General features: G+C 38.9%; 1 protein-coding gene across 2 annotated transcripts; it reads right to left on the bottom strand.

The window, feature by feature from the left end:
• Nucleotides 1–106: 106 nt before the first annotated feature.
• On the bottom strand, nucleotides 107–16,875 carry LOC142374675 (testis development-related protein). Of its 2 annotated transcripts, none has more exons than XM_075458419.1 (4): nucleotides 16,499–16,875; nucleotides 8,496–8,552; nucleotides 4,206–4,321; nucleotides 107–2,229 (listed from the first exon to the last, which is right to left on the bottom strand). In XM_075458419.1, exons 1-4 carry the CDS (start codon nucleotides 16,583–16,585, stop codon nucleotides 1,791–1,793), a joined length of 699 nt encoding a protein of 232 aa, XP_075314534.1. In that variant the 5' UTR covers nucleotides 16,586–16,875; the 3' UTR covers nucleotides 107–1,790. The 2 variants fall into 2 exon arrangements, with proteins under 2 accessions (XP_075314534.1, XP_075314535.1); XM_075458420.1 differs by lacking the exon at nucleotides 16,499–16,875 and adding an exon at nucleotides 15,553–15,674.
• Between the last annotated feature and the right edge of the window lie 396 nt (nucleotides 16,876–17,271).

Consider the following 17,271-nt stretch of genomic DNA (forward strand, 5'->3'; position numbering starts at 1 on the left):
CAAAGAGCTAAAAAGAAATGGAGCCAGTCTGTCAGACTAAATCTTTATACTTCTTGAGGACATGTGACCCAGCACTTCTAATGAATAAACACATGATACAGGTATCTGGGAACGCTTCAGGCTGTGATGAAGCTGACTTCAGTATCAAATTTATTTCGTAAACAGATTAAAACGAAGAGAAGAGATGAGCGAGAAAGTTTCTAATTCATCTAAAACAAAAATACATCATTGTAGAAATGAAATTACTCTTAATTACCGCAAATTAATCCAATATACAGACATGTACACACAGCATAAAGAATTGATTATTTAAGAACATCTCAGCAGCACCCTGAAGGTGAATTAAGTGGAAACGAGGAAGTGTCACCAAGCTGGTGCAGCACAGGTCCATGCTGGGTATCTCCGCCCGCAGCAACATTGTGATGAGACAAGCAGATCTGTGATCAGGAAGATTTGGTTGAGTTCAAATTTACAGCAAACACCTGACGTCGCTTTATTGAGTCAAGGCACTTCACATATCCATGGAGGAGCTACTTTTCAGCGACACAGAGTTCGGCTTTTCATCATTATCTGGTTATAAATATTGAGCAAAAGATTAAAATATTTATGACACTTTTTTGGGGTATTAATGCCTGGTTAAAGTCATATGGGATGGAGGGTAGAGATGGAGGAAATGTGCATGAAAAGGACTTGTAAATGTTCACATTGTGACAATGTTTGATTATATATCTGTTAATTAAAGGATTTAAATACTTTGCAATGAGAATGAAGCACCATATCAATTGAATTTGTGTTAAGTTCCACTAAAAAACAATCACATGCTTAAGTGAGGCAACCATATTAATGTGGCTTTTAAGCCCTCTGTAAGTTATTAATACCAAATTGGAATTATCAGCGTGGATGTTGACGTGAATGCTGTTTACAAGTCAGAAACTATTTGTAACCCTGCTACGACATGAGCATCATCCCCAATAAAACAGAAGACTTCAGATTTCCTCTGCAATACCTGATGTGATACATTTAAACAAGCATCCACCAACAACAAAAAAACCCGCTCCCAGTCAATCTTTCTTAACTTAACACACATATGTACAAACATACACACCTGTATTCCAGATAGCAGAGGTATTTCAAAAGCTGTTTCATAATTGCGGAGTCCATCTCTGATTCTTAAGATAAAGGTTCAGACAGTTTCGCTCAGGTGGTTCATCTTTATAGATTAAAAGTAAGTGAAAACAAGCAAAAACAGCCTTCAGCAGCAAGTTTGCATGTTCTTCATCTATCTAGCAACAAGAGTTAAATGCCAAGACATAAGAAATCACAGTTTATCAGCAGTTTAAGGCCTTGATTTGACTAGATGCATAGTTTATGTCAAAGATTCAAAGGTGACAGTCCTGGGAAAACGAAAAAAAAAAAGGATGACACAATTGGCAGACATGTTTTTTTAAAAGCGAAAAAGCAAACTTCATGTTTTATTTTTGACGATTCACTAAATATCAGTTGTGTAACCACAGACTACAACTAAAAGATGGAATAAATTATTATGAGGTTTTTTTAATCCGAGTCCTATGAGAGCCAGGGTGGTTTTGGAGCCAGGGTTTAGTGGCTATCAGTGGTATTGCACTTTAAGGCACTTCTGTGTTTGACAATATGAACACTTTTGTCTTGAGTAAGTTGCATTAAAATAGATTATGTCTGGAAGTTGTCTACAGAAACAGGCAGATATTTGGTTCAGATTGCCATCCTCCTTTATAGTGGAGGGGTCACAAAAGGAGGTGTGTCAAATGCTATTATTTAAAGCCTCCCCATGGGCTCTCAGATACGATCCCTCTGCTCATCCTGCTGATGCCTGCCAGCTTCACTTTGGCACGGGCCGTCCATCTCACACCTGCTGGTGAGTCATTGGAGTCCATCAGGTTAGCATAACGGGAGGAGTCCTCCTCCAGACCCTGCCCCCCCCACGTTGGCATTTCGAGTGGAACACTTATGGAGTCAGGGAGGGACACTGCCAAGTCCCCATTTTGGCTGTTCTCCACAGGAAGTTCATCAGTCCCAGTCTCAGTTAAGTTCTCCAACTGTGGCGGCTCCCAACCCTCCATCTTCTCCAGTTTTTTGGTGGGTGAGATTTGCCTCATTGTCATCGTAACGCTCTCCCAGAAACATAGGCCCTTTTCTGGTTTCTCCTTCTTCTCCTTCTCTTTGTCATCGTCCTTGATTTTCTTGTGAGGCCTTTGTGGAAACACAAACAACAGGAGAGAGGTCAAAACTGTCTGTTCACATAAAACAGGCAATTAGAGACAACTTAGTGGGTCACTCATTGTAACTATAAATAGGACTGACTGGGTGGGGAACTGGCGTTTATCAGACCTCTCATTTCTGGAGACTGGATTTTTCCCCACACAGTGAGCCATTATGTAGGAATTCCCTTTTGTTTGTCAGAGCAAGCTGATTAATAAAGGTTTTCCTCTTCAAAAATGTTCCACTTCCTCAGCAGGCCTGAAAGACGATAACGGCTGGAAAGTTAAGCTCAGGCTTACATATAAACAAATTCTTGTGTTTGGACGTGACTCAATTATTTCTTGTGAAGAGAGTAAATGTTTTTGCTTCACACACTTGAACAGTAATGGCTGTAGAGTGGATTGCTTCTGATCTTATGTAAACCAGGAATGATGGTGGCAGGTGAGGCATGGTGAACATTCTGTTGGCCGCTTGTGAAAATTTGTCTAGTTAGCGCTGTTGACTAGACATGCCTCTTGTATCATCACCTTTATACTCTATGTCAAACTTAAGTATCTCATAATAAAAAATAATATTTATATATCTAGCAATTACAGAACATCATTATTATTATTATTATTATTATTAACTGAGAGGCACCTCTCTGGATATTATGTCCAATATTCCCTCTTTGTTAGCTCTCTTTTTTCGTCTCAACAAACTTCTATCTGAAACATTCAGCTCTTCAGCTGATAAATGCTCAGGTATGTGCAGCAGCTAGTCATTAATTGTATTTACAGTAACGACAAATAGAATATACACTAGCTGGACTTCCTTTAAAGCTCAATAAAGTCTCCATAGAGACGCATCCATTCATGTCACACTGTTTTCACATTGTCAACTTTGGTTTTGATGCAAAAACAGAAAAACACTAAGTAAAAAGAATAAGTAAATACACAGAATATAGGGACACTCACACTTTGCTTCTTTTTTTTTTAGAAAACAACTCCCACCAAAATGTAATGGGTTCTTCTTTTGCCTTTGCATCACCTCTCTTTTAAAAAACTTGTTGACGAACAAACCTCAATTCTTTCCAGGGCGAAGGAATAATTTATCAGGAAGATTGCTTGCTAATTAGAGGGATATACAGTGAGTAACTGTTTACAATTGCTAGATACTTAAGATAGTTAGATTTCAGACCACTGAATTGATTCACCAAAATTATATCACGGCTACAACACATTTACAAGTTACATTTTTCTTGCCATTATCACCTTTATGTTTGCTCTAACAAGATTCTGAAGTGCTTCTCTAAACTCATCTGATTGCTCATGTTATTTATACTTACCTCACTATGTGTATAAAAAGTATAATATAACATAGCATAACATTACATAATACAGATCTCAAATAAGTAACAAAGCCCATCCATTTGTGTATAGAGCGAACTTATATGCTTTTCTGCACTGACAACAACAATTCTTTTTACCTTTGCTGAAGTGTTCTGTCAGCACAAAAACCCTAAAAACAAAATTAACCAGTAATACATCACCTACTTTGATACAATATCAGTTTCTAGAGACACATAATTACTCATATCTAACAAATAGGAGTTTAGTAGTGACATAACATAAGTGCTGCACGTACCTTAAAGTTGTATTTAAGTACAGTACTTGAAAAAAAGGCTTGTTCCATCTCTCGTGGCAATTGATTCATTCAATCATTTTTCAAACATTTTAAGTGCTATTGAGTTTATCAAGCTGATTACCACATTTAACCAGCTCTGTTGCAGAGTGTAAGTTGCCTTTTACTCCTTGTCGGTGTCCCTAGATACGCACAAATCACTGCTTGTTACTTACTTTTTGCAGAGCATGTTCTAAACTGCTTACGACTGATTTCCTTGTTTGCATGTGCCTGAATGCTCTGCATTGAGCTCTCTTAGCCGCTGTGTGCCTGTCATGATAAAGTGATTGAGTGTGCCCCCTCACCCTTTGCGATCGGCCAGCTTCACTCCAGTCAACAAAAAGTGCTCATCGTCTTTGGAGGAAAACATTTTCTTCTCCCTCTTCTCCTTCTTGGACATGATCTTCTTCACCTTGGCTTCCTAACAAAAAGTGGGAGAGAAGAGAGCGTTTGATTTTGAAGTGCACAATGATTCCTCTCATCTGTTACATGTTAGCTTGTCATCTGTGATGCTTCTTTGTGGGGCATTTATCCACTCTGAGGAGGGAGATTTCAAAGATTCACAGGAATGTGGAGAAGCAACCATTAGTTTCAGCTGAGGACTGATCATTTTATGAACTTCATTTGCTCTCAGAACAGTCCAATGGGAGACCCACCCACTACCTCTGAAACTCCCAATCTCCCCCATCGCATCAGAATTCCTTCCTGCCCTCACAGCTCTCTACTGAGCACTGATATGGCCCTCATCAGCGATAGTGGAGTAAAGTTTTGGCTTTGTTTCTTGCCTGGGAAGAATTCCCAGTCTCAGCTGTCAAGGTCATAACGTTTACCCCTCTAACATCCGTGTCTGCTGTTGCTTTACACTCAGTATACACACACTATCAACTGATTAATGTGATAAATCCCGTGAACCCTTTTTAAGGGCCTCTATTGTTTATATATTTAACCTATGGAGGAGAAGCTCTGAAAGCAGTAAACAATGTAGATCTGTACTCTGTGTTAAGGACCGGTAGATGCCACAGCAACTACAACAAGCAAACAATTTGTTGGATATGAAAGCATGCAGCTCTCAAGCCAAACAGGAACAACCTTCAATAAGATTTGTCACCCGATCAGGTTTCAGAATGTCAGAGGTTAAACAAACAAAACTGTCCGGCCTACCAGTAAACAGGTTATGCAACCTCAACATTAATTTAAAATGTGTAAAAACACACAGTCCTGCTCATGTTCTTGTTATATTTAACAGTTATGCAAGTCTAACATTGGTATCTTAGAAGGGGACGGGCACTAATAAATGGGAAAACAAATATCCTTCTTTTAAATATCCCATCATCATTCTGACCATGCTTGAGGGAAAACTTGCCGCCAGGTTTTCAAAATTTATTATCATTAAATAAATGTTTATAAAAAGTAATCTCAGCTATTTCACCACCCTGTCTCTGCTCTGGCTCTTTTTTCTTGCTCCACTTCTTGTTTTCTGAGTAAAGTAGAGCAGATCTACCATAGTTTGAGCTTTGCAGAAAAGAAACCGGAGATGCCAAAACAGGTGGGAGTCCAGCTACCTGTATGTGTGCATATGTGTGTCTGTGCATGTAGCTAAATCCCAGCTGTGAATGTCTGCACATGCATGCTTGCACACACAGAGGCTGGCCTATTCCCTGATCTCTCAAGATTCAAAGCAGCTCAATAACCAGCAATGTCTCCGGCCAAAAGGTGAACTAAGTAGCTCACTGGCTCACCGTGAGAGGGGGAGCTTTATCCACAGCTCCACGCCTGGCAGAACAATACAGCTTTTATTGGAATAAATTCTCCTATACTTACTGCTGACATTCAGGTTTAAGTATTAAAGAAACATTTTTCAGGCATTGTTTATTTATTAATTTAAATCCTTTCAGCTTTTTACATCTATAGCTTCTTCCAGGACACCAGGAGCAGTTTTTCTGTCCTAATATGAGCATAATACAAGTGAGGGTAGCCATCCATAATGTTCAAGAAGCCTGTAGCTATTTTCAGCCTTGTTTTTCCTCCACAGTGATTGTTCCAGTCCAAAAAGCATAGCTCCTCGAAAGAATGCTGCATTTCCTTCCCATTCTCCAGGCCAGCCAGCTCCCGCCTTACAAACAGGACACATCACGAAATATGCCCTGTGAACAAGGTTGCATACAGTAGCTTTACATAAAGTAGGCAGCCAGCCAGAGTTCACGGACAATACATCGCCTGTATGGGGTTTGCCCTCAAGCTTTGCCATTGCAGAACAGCTTAGTCACAACAGCCTCTGAGTAAAGACGTGCTGTCAGCACAGATTATGAGATGATACACATCTCTCATGAATGGCGTGATGAGAGAAAATCACCTGCACATGCAAAGGACACATGTCCTAAAACCAACTTCATAAAACCATTATTCACAATTGAGCTCACAGGTCTAATGATCCAGATGAGCATGTATGAAATGGCCAAAAGACTAAATTTTCACATAAAAATCCAAACCATAAATTCAGTAACCTGTACACTGTATACTTATTGAGTTTTATTGGGAAGTTATCTGATAAGTTGTTACACTAGTGAGGACTCTAAGGTAGACTTAAGTAAATGTCAGTGAATGGCAAAATTACAGCTTCATGGCCAAAGCAATATATTACCTGCCCTTTATTAATGTATAGATGACTTAATCATACTTATGTATAATCATGCAGTTTAGAGCGGAAAAGTCACACTTTAAGCCATTTGATGTTTTTGGCATAATGATTTCTGATTTGAGATCTATATGGTGTCATTCTTGTGAAATGTCATTAATAAATGTTCTGCTTTACTTCATTATGAAAGAGCATGTTAAAGTGTGGCTGTCCCCTCAATAATCTACGATGAATCCGAAATCACTGACTCATTCAGTAATCCAACTGACCACTTAGGGAGTTGCATGTAGAGAACTAAAGTGGACTTATCATCGTTATGAAAGAATGCTTTTGGCCACTGTCCAAGGAATTTTTCTCCATGTCCTAAATAATGTCACCGGGTCAGTACATATTTGTAACGCACTGACTATATTCCAGTTTTTTTCCCGATATAAATGAAAAATGGCTTGAGCTCTGTGTAGGGATTTTCACATTAATCATGTTACTTTTAGGTCATTGTTTGCGCACGAAAAGTCATGTATTTGTCTTGTGCCTGCAGTTATAAGAAAAAACAAACTCCTAAATCTGTTATTTGATAGAAGACTCTTCTTACTAATAATATATAATTGCCGTATCAATTCGGTGATTAGTGAGAGATTTTGGATTTAATTTGGATGATTCTGTATGGAGAGTCAAATAAGAACATATAACGGCAACATTTTTTAGTTTGCATTTTAACTCGTAAAAAGATAACAAAATGTTTTTTGTGTACTTGAAAATTTATACAAATAGTACTGTTATCTAAAAATTGTCTGTTTTCTCCCATTTTACTGAGATTCACGATCACTTACAGCACTCGTCACAATCATTATTTTCATACTCATTGATTTCAGTTGCTCCCTGACAGACTGTCAATGTTTCTTGTGATTACTTGTGACAGACAGATTAAGCTACACGTAACATTGAAGCTCTCCAGCCAATGTTGAAAAATGGTTCATTTCTCGAGGCTTCGAATGCTTAGTGGAGCCATTTGTTGTTTAGTTATTTTGAAAAATGCTGCATAAATATTTTCCAGTATTTCTCAACTAATTTAGCCACAGGGTGTAAGATATTTATTTCAGCTACACAAATTCATGTGGGAATGAACAGACAAACCAATAACGTGACTGTATCAGCAGCAAAGTTACATTTGTCACTAATCACATGTTTTCTGGAATATTGATGTGGACTTCATGTGAAATTGCTCTTCCTTCTTAACACAGCTCCTGTTCATGCATCCACTTGTTCACTGTCCACTGCTTCATTACTGAATTCTCCCTCAGCCCAAGTCCCTAATTATGAAGTTTGCCTGGCAACAAATTATTCTCATTTTGACTCTTGCACCATTTAATCAAACTGTTCTATTTTAGATTTTAAATTAGCCTGCAACCATCAGGTATTGGTCACTTTAAAACAAAAAAAAGACGAACAGTGAGTAAAGTCCACTGAAAAAACAATGTGATCTAATTTCACAGGTCCTACATGTCTGTCCTAGGATAAGGGTAAGAGTACAATATGCACCAAAACAAGAACGCTTACCCGTGATAAGTTCCGAGATAAGACAAGGGATGAAAGCTGGCGTGTTTACAGATAAACACTGCAGTTCCAGCAGTTGTCTGACTCTCCAGCATCAGCGGGACTTTGTGTTCAGAAGAAATTATGTGAAGAGTGTGTGGGCATGTGAATTAGCAGCGCTGATGTCATTTAAAGCATATTGACATGGCTGCAGACATATAATTGATTTTTTCTTTTTTTGGCAGGAGGGGGCTGACCCAATAACGCATGACACTGTGGGCTTGTGTGTGTGAGATGATAACAGAATGAGTGGTTTGTGCATATCTTTAAGGAGCTCCTGTCAGAGGTAAAACTGAGTGTATGTTTGGAAGCAGATAGTGTGTATGCGTCTGTGTTACATCCAAATAGCTGTGAAGTTGCTGTTTACCTTGGACACTGCGGTGACGGCTTCCTCGTCGTCTTCCTCTCCTTCTATGTCTTTGTCCTGAGACACACACACAGACAGACACACAAACACAGGCAGTTAACACAAATAGCAACCCATAAACACAAAAGCACATACCATTCACACTTTACAGCAGCATTGCTGCGTGCGTGTGCCTGTGTGTGGAGTGTGTGCACGTCTTCCTGTAAGAGAGGAGGCAGCCGCTTTAGAGCTGCAACATAAACACATTGTGTTTGAAGGGTGAGATGGAGGGATGGATGGATGGAGGAGTGGGGAAGTTGGGAGGAAATCACTGAGCTCTGGGGGCAGATTCAAACAAAAGAGAAAGAAAACAAACCATGACCTAATGCCTTAATGTTGCACCTCGCTATGTGGATTTAACGCACCTATTTTGGTTCCATTGTGTTTCACTCTCCAAGCTACTTTTGTAATTCTTTCTAATAGTTTTTTTATCATTTATTTAAAGCCCTTTGTATGTGATATTGTATAACTAATAGTAACTAATAATAGTAATAATGATAAAAAAGTTAATCACCCCAAAAAAAACCTTTAACTTGTGCACTTTCAAATCAAATCAACCCTCAAAGTTCTCTCAAAATCTGTGAATTATATTTCTTAATGTAAATGTTCTATTAATTTGGGGATTTTAGTTTCTATGTTATGCAAAGTCTCTTTACATGATTCAGAGAATCTGGGAAAATCTCTGAATGTGTGAGGCATAGCCAAAAACTAATCCTGAATGGACATGATTTACACATCACTGCATCCAAAACATAAACGGTGCAGAAATGAAAGTCACTGGAATCCTTCTGAAAATCCTTGTCAGTGAATACAGTTTGTGTTCACAAACGAAAGTTAAAACCCTGACAATAAAAACAAAAATGAGCAAGGATCCAGCAACACAGCAGCCACACCAGCCATCCATGAAAAAATAGAATTGCTGCATTATGGAAAAAAACTAAATGGCAGCAACGGAAGCAGCAAACTGTTGGTCACCTCAAAATTTGGAAAAAAAAAGCATTCAGTGTCATTCAAGCTTTTGGGCCCGAATACCCATCTATGGAAGGAGTTTGTTTTCAGGTCTTTCTTCCAGGAAGCTTTTCTACTGAATAATACAGATGTGAAAGAGTCTGTATTGAACAAGCTTTTTATCTTTTCCTATACAAATCAAGGAGGTTGTTCAACAACAGTGATCAGGTTTGTTTTGTCGCCTAAACTTAACCACACAGTAACTTAAAGAAAGACTTAATCAAATAAACAGCATTTTGGTAACATTAATTAAGCAGGGATGATTGTTGGCTTGACGTCATAATTAAATAACAGTCTCTTGATGGAAAGTCCAGTGTTTGAGCCATTCACCAGGCACACACTGCTGTATTATAGATATTTCAAGCTAGAATTAGTAAACATTCAACTTTCTAAGTTGCTAATAATAAACTTGAATGATTTGCTTTCATGGATAATAAGCTACAAGTTATGCTTATCCAAAAACATAACTTGGATATTTCAAGTTGATTAAATCCACAAAATTACACTGCAATCGCTAAACAAAACAACTAAATGAGATTCCCGTGAAGAAGTTATTTATATCAACTATAGTTCAACAGTTTTAATGCATTGTGTAGTTTTAAGATACAAGTCTAGACTTGACCCAAAACACTTAAACACATTAAACCATGAGAGGAGGGGGCATCAGACGTGCAGCTGAGCCTGAGAGTCCCAAAGTGGAGCCAGAAATCCTGCAAAATGATCAAAGCTATAAGTACATGTAATATCCAACAACTCTATGAGAAACAAGAGTAGAAGTGGTGGTTAGACAAGTCTGAGCAAAGTCTGCTAGGTCTCCGCCACCTAAGCTGATCAAAGAAACACTCACACACTCACTAACACACACTGACTGCTGCTGACTACTGTCAGAGCGTAAAAGCATTAACAACTTTAGCCCAGAGGGGGAGAATGAGAGGGGAGAAGGAGTACTGTGTTGGGAAAAAAAAGAGCAAGATCTTATTTAACTTATTCATTCTTTCTGTCTCCCTCTTTCTCTTTTTGTGTCGCTGTGTGAGTGTGTCATTTCCAACACAATGTTACGAAACACTGCGATAAAGACACAGTGAATTTCAGTAACATGGAATCAGTATTTCCTCAAAGTCCTCAAATACAATATCACATTCCAAACCCAGGAACACAAATGTTTCACAATAACAATGTTGACTAGTTCAATATTTTTGACGTGCCCTTACTTGAATTATTGCTAAGGGTTAGAACATCCATATCACTCTCACCTCTGTGCACTGTTGATGGTTTTATCAGAGTATGAAGAAAAAAAATGGGGAACATTTTGAAAAATACGGCCTTTTATTTATTACTCTTGGTGAAGTTTGAAAACATACAATACCAGTCAAAAGTTTGGACACAAATACCCATTCATGGAAGCTTTTTTCTCCCAGAAAGGTCTTTTTTCTTTTATGAAGTTGCAGTTATGAAAGGCTCTGTATTGACCCAAATCATGACCATTTCCAACATCTAACCAATAATATAACCAAATTTATGTATATAGCCAAAATTGAATTGCCTCTACAGAAATCCAGTTTAAAGATTATGAGTTGAAATTGGCCTGCTGCAACAAAGCACTCTGACTATGTCCAAAGGGACTAGTTTACCCTGATGCTTAAAGATTTCTCGTTTTTTCAGATACCGTTTACAGACTCTACATCCAAAAGTGTCCCTTTCACCCGGCTAAACTACAGAGGGTGTGTTGGAACAGCAGCAGTGTTCAGACAAGCTGGAGCAAGTGAAAGTAAGAGACAATAGTCAAGCCCAACCTTACTTACTTCACAGTGGTTACTTTTTTAAGCTCAGATAAGCATCTCCACACCACCAGCCCTGTGGAACGCTGCCACATTGACGGATTTTATGTAGAAAATCCTTGTTCCACAGAATGTATATGTGTGGCTCTGGCAAACAGAGTTTCAACTCAGTCACCCCAAAGGAGTGGACACATTCAAAGGTCTAAACCTCTGTTAGCCACTGCACAACTTACTGTCAGTTTGTTAATGCAAAATGTAAGCAACACGGGAATCAATCCTTAACTGTCCAAACATGTATTTCAGCGCAATGTGTCTTTTTCTTGGTTTATCTGCTTGAATGCTACATTAATTTAGCTTATGAGTACACTTTTTTCCAGTTTGGGTGTGTTCACATGTCATTCCATGATGGACAAACCCCAGCTGTGAGTCCTTTAGACGCATAATCCAAAAAAAGCTCTAAAATGAACTACTTACACACTTTGGAGTATCAGCTATTCTAATTTCAATTGTTGCAGTTCCTGTTCAGAATTTTTGGAGCACATAAACATTGGGAATGTGGGTTTGTGTGATGTGGGCCTGAGGATTAAAGGAGTAAGGCATTGATGCACGTGAGTAAAATGGCTTTCGTGAGAACAGTCTAAATTTGTCCTTTCGACAGTAAAAATATGGGAGACCTCTTCAGTAAAAAGTAGTTCCACTGAAAGCTGTAAACATTGTGCACTGTAGATGTGTACAGTCCTGAGTCACAGTGGTTCAGCCGCTAAAATAAGATGTTTCCCACAGACACACACGGAAACCCACACAGAGTCAGTGATACAATAGTGAGATAGTGATGGCTTTGTTGCTGCCAAGGTCACCAGACAAATAGTTTTTCCCGCATGTCTGCTTTTATTTACAGTTTAAACACTAAAGCACGCCATGTCATGAGAGATTAGAAAATCCAGCATCACTGCAGCTCATATGATACATAATATCATAATGATTTTTCATATGATGACTATAATGTCACCCATACACAGCAGCATCTGACACTAAAATGACAAAAAGTATTTTTATAGGCATTCTTAATTGTATTTTAGTGTCAAATTTCTGTAAAACCATTTAAAACATGGGTGATTCATTCTGCAACCAGGTGTGTACACTACTGTTTGCTTTCTTTTTTTCTTTTCTTATTTCAGATTTGAGCAAAAACTGAAGCAGAATGGACGGTGCCTGATCAGGCCACAGGAGCTGACCAATCAGAGCAGTCTGGGGACTTTGTGAGGCAGTCTGCCTCCCTGGTCTCTGCTTTTATAGGAAGTATAAAAATATCTGTAGGCTATTAGCACTGTACAAGCCATTTAATGGGAACTTTTGAAATGACAAGTTAGTTGTCCACAGCCTTATGTGCTGAAGCGACCCCTTTGCTCGGAGCAAGGACCTCTGGGAGTCTGTCTACAGTCACCTTGTTTACAGCCTTTCTGCTGACCTTAGCTGACAGTCATTTGTCATCATATTCAATGAACAGACATGAAAGTGCCAAAAGGAGATCAGGTCTGCTTAACCTTCCTTATGCACTTTATGGCTTGATGATTTAGATGAAGGGCTGTCTGGAGTTTTGCTCAAACCCTGATGTAAACTCTTATGAACCCACTTCACAAAGGTGTAAGAATTAGAGCAGTGTCCTTTAAGTGTTCAGCTGCAGTACCGCTCTAAGCCAAAGACAAACATGGACCTTCTTCAAGCTAACAGCTGCTCACAGCCTGCTGAACTTCAATAGAGAGTGTGTGGTAAGACAACATGCAGACACAGGGTCTGCTGCTGCCCCAGAGCTGTGCAGAGAGAGGAAGAGACGTTACTGTTCCTGTGTTTTCTCTCCTTTCTTCACCTTTTATCTCCCCTCTTGCCTCTATATCTTTAGATGCATTATCCTTTTGTACTTTGTCTGTGCCTGTCTGTCTGCTGGCCTCTGATGTGCCGTTTTGACTCACAATGTGTAAATCATCTGTTCTGCCAAAACTCAAAAACAATGTGTAAACAAACTGCAAAAGAAAGAGACCTGCTTTTTCTTGCAATGACTATAAATGAGCAATGAATTAAGAAAATATTACATGTGGCAGAGAAAATAAGAGTTACAGTAAGAAGGTCAGGTTTGGTCACCTGGCTGAATGCAGGTGGAGAAAGTACAGGAGCAGTTCTTGCAGTTCCCCTAAGCCTAAAGTTTGACTTCTAACTTCTCCGGTGTTATATCACAATAAAAAACATATCAGACTCTGGTCGTTCTGAGGAGTTTTGCATCTTTTTGTGAAAGCTACCCAAAACTTCATGAATAACTAAAGGTAAAAACTATTTGACAATTGCACAAAGTGTGGCAGAGAGCTGTCAATTCAGCTCTCTGTTTAATATATATATATATATATATAAAGTCAAAAATGTTCATTTTAATAAGCACAACATAAACATGTCACTCTACCCAAGGGGCATCCCCCATCATTCTTACCATGACTGAAAGATGTAAACAGGAAATTGAATGCAGTTAACTCTGTTTTGTTTTAGTTTTTTCAAATTTCTGTTCATATTTTGATAAAATTGTACAATTGAAAGTATAATTAAATAGTATACATGAACTGACTATCCAGCCCAGTCTCATGAACCATGAACTGTGACACAACTACATTGCAGGTTGTAAGCTGTGAGGTGTCAACGTATCCCTTGCTTGTGTTTTTTTTTGTAGGCCAGGATGGCATGAGGGGAATTGTGACGCATGAATAGAAAAATGTCTACATTTTAACTATGAAGATTTTCTAACTGTCTAACCATGTATTTTGTGACATGGAGACGTCACCATTTATTTTCATTCTAACTTTATACGTGTACTTTTTAACCTCTAACCATAACTATTTGAGGTTAAAGGAACAGTAGAAGGGAAAGCAAGGGAAATTACAATACCAGTTAAAAACATTGTGCAGAACAGGTGTTAAACCTGTGTCTGTGGTTTAGCCCCTTGTGCCTTCCCCTTATAAGCACATGTGGCCATGTAAACATTAGCAACATATGGAAGGTGTAGAAGCACTCATGGAGACGTAAGACGATGTGGCGACAAAGGAAAATGTAGTAACAGCACAACTTTTGAGCTGAAATGAAACTTTTGAGTACAACTTTTGAAACTGATATGTTTGTGGACCCATGTCTGTCATAAGATCGAGTTTGACTATCAACTGATGATCAATGGTGGAAAACCTAATTTCCTTAAGTTTTTTGAACATCGGTTTTCACCTGTTGCTCCTACCACAGGCATTATTTATGCCAAATATCTCCAGGCTCAAATTCGAATTACACATCTTTCATATCATCAGTTGTCAAAATGTCTTCATGGTAGGTCAGACAGACTCATTTAAATAAGTGGAAGGAAAACCACTGCAGTTACAGACAGTGTTATCATAACCTTCATCCTGGCTTTATCCTGTATCACTGCTGGGTTTTCGCTGCCTTTCTGCTGTGTTTATGACATTTTACGATCCAACCTCCTGACACCTATTGATGTATTTTACTGCCATAGCAACACAAGGAGAGCTCCCTGATGATTTTCCCAGGAAATCTAAAGGGAATTTTCTGTTCCCTCTGATCTCAGATCAGCTCTTATCAACCAAGTGATTCCAACAGCAAATGGTCACTGACACTAAACTGACCTTAATGCAGCTCCTCCGATGAAAAGGCATTATTTGTTGGTTCCCAGGATGAAGTTGAGGAGGACCAATAAAAAGGGTACATTGTCACATCAAGAGATAAAAAATGTTGGGAAATTATTTTGAGTTTATCTTCCGAAATGCCCGCAGTATGATGCATGCATAGCACGTGTAACTGCAGGCTGCAGATAAGATCTGATGTTGGTATGGTTAATAACAGTGTTAAAAGGGAATGTTTTTTAGATTGTAACAAATGTTATATTTATATTTCAATAACCTTGAAAGATAACGCATCATTCATTCCATCTCTATCAAAAAATAAAACTCTCAGTAAACCTTGAGTTACTGCACAGCTTAACAAAGCTTCAGTAGGCTGATAAGATAGAACAAGCACAAAGACAGCATATTATTTTGACTAAACCAGGGCACAAGCCTCCATAAGGAAAACAATAAATAACCTGTGAGTTTTGATGGGTTTATCTATCCAAAGATTAGGAAACTAGAACTGGTCTCTCCCTCTTAACTCAAATTGTAGTTTTTAACGAGAAGTGAGCATGTGAGACTCACCATTTAAATTGTGCTGGTAGGCAGGTAACTGAATCCAAGTAATTCAAGTTAAGAATCGTCACCACAACATCCCCACATGATAAAAGTGTCACCTTGCTTTTTCTTAAGACTGCTGGGGCTGCTGGTTGTCTGTCTTTGCGCGTGTATGTGCTTGAGAACTTGTGTGTGTCCTCCCCCATGCTCCCTAACACCATGACAGAGCCCAGCTGCAGGCAAGTGCTGATACAGAGACTCTTTAGACCTCACACACACTGCCATTGCTCACCTGGGACATATGGGTATGACATAAACACAACAAAGAGACATTTATGAACTGTTCCCTTTGCCTGTGCTATCTGCCAATAATTTGACCTTTAGATTTTACACATAAATTCAAATCTGACACTAAATTGAGTTGCGGTCCCCTAATAACATGTTTTAAATTATTTAAACACTATCACTGTGGAAATGTTGTTTCATATCTATTTATTCTGGCCACCAGCTGTTTACTGTAAATGTTTCAGTCATATCTAACAGAGAATCAATGTAATACATTTCCTTTTTAAATCCCATTGAAACACTTGTGCTGTAAACGGAGAAGAACTGATGTGGTTCTGCCTGAGGAGACCCTGTGTCTCTTCTTTAACCTCTCAGCATTTTCAGATATTCTCCTCAGCTGACTTGACATAAATTTGAGCACTTGTTTACCTCTAGCTGCTTCCTGTCGCTGAGAGGTCTATTTCCTCACTTTTTTAAGATGAAAACAAAATTTGTCATAGATTTGTGGCCGGGAGTCGCTTTCATGTTCAAGTTTTGATATCAAGTCAAAACTTTGGTGTTGTTACTATTCATTTGTTTGACGTAGAAACATCAGAATAAAAAGAAGAATCACTGGACATGTGACATACAGCTGCTCAACACTCCAGTGAGTTTAATACCGCTGGTTTCCTCCCTGTCGTTTCATTACCTTGTAGGAGTGATGGTAGTGCCAGGACATGTCGTCCTCCTCTGACGCATAATCCACCAGCACTTTACTCTTGGTTTTCTTGAACATATCCCCTCTTCTCACTGACACAACCCGTGTCTTACTTTTGAGGTGAACGCAAAAAACGCAAAAAACGGCGACAAAAATATGAAGTTTACACCACTCTAAGAATAATGTCGTTTACTCCGATTGCTGGAAAGATCGCAGCGCCGCGCCACTGATGCGCCTTCTACCCCTTTAGCAGCAAATCCAGAAAGCGTTCTTGTTCCTCATTCACTGAGGTGCGGGCAGCGGCTGTTGGTTCAGAAATGTTTGGTGTGCGATAAGTGCGTTTTTACGCAGGCTGGACCACCTGGACCTCAAACAGTCGCTCCTCCCATATCTCCCTGGAGGAGGAAGAGAGAGAGGGAAGGAGGGGGGGTCCTATGGCTCATCTTTGGCCAGTGCAAGCATACAAAAATAATGTCACTTTTAACATCTGAATGACGTGCTGGCTGCAAAAGCACAATAATGGGTTTAAGGGTTGCAATCACGTCCACACAGTGAACACTGTCGGGAGGCCAAAACTTAACAATTGCTTAATTTTTACATGGTGTATTTGAATTACATCCAGTTTAAAAGTGAGTATTCAGATCATTTATTTAAACAATAGTAAGCTTATGCAAAAATTGAAATTACATTTGTTTTCAATTGTAAAAATGTTTGGCTTTGACTAAGATTTTTCAACATAACATTTGCTGCTGTTCAAAATAAGC

The sequence above is a fragment of the Odontesthes bonariensis genome, chromosome 24, assembly GCF_027942865.1.
Source record: "Odontesthes bonariensis isolate fOdoBon6 chromosome 24, fOdoBon6.hap1, whole genome shotgun sequence".
Lineage (NCBI taxonomy): Eukaryota > Metazoa > Chordata > Actinopteri > Atheriniformes > Atherinopsidae > Odontesthes > Odontesthes bonariensis.

What these genes read in the sequence shown, in the direction of transcription:
- LOC142374675 (XM_075458419.1), bottom strand. Translation starts at nt 16,585, where the DNA reads ATGTTCAAGAAAACCAAGAGTAAAGTGCTGGTGGATTATGCGTCAGAG. An exon ending in CCGTCACCGCAGTGTCCAAG is followed by an intron (nt 4,322 to 8,495) that starts GTAAACAGCAAC and finishes ACTTTTTGTTAG; the next exon opens with GAAGCCAAGGTGAAGAAGAT. An exon ending in AAGCTGGCCGATCGCAAAGG is followed by an intron (nt 2,230 to 4,205) that starts GTGAGGGGGCAC and finishes GTTTCCACAAAG; the next exon opens with GCCTCACAAGAAAATCAAGG.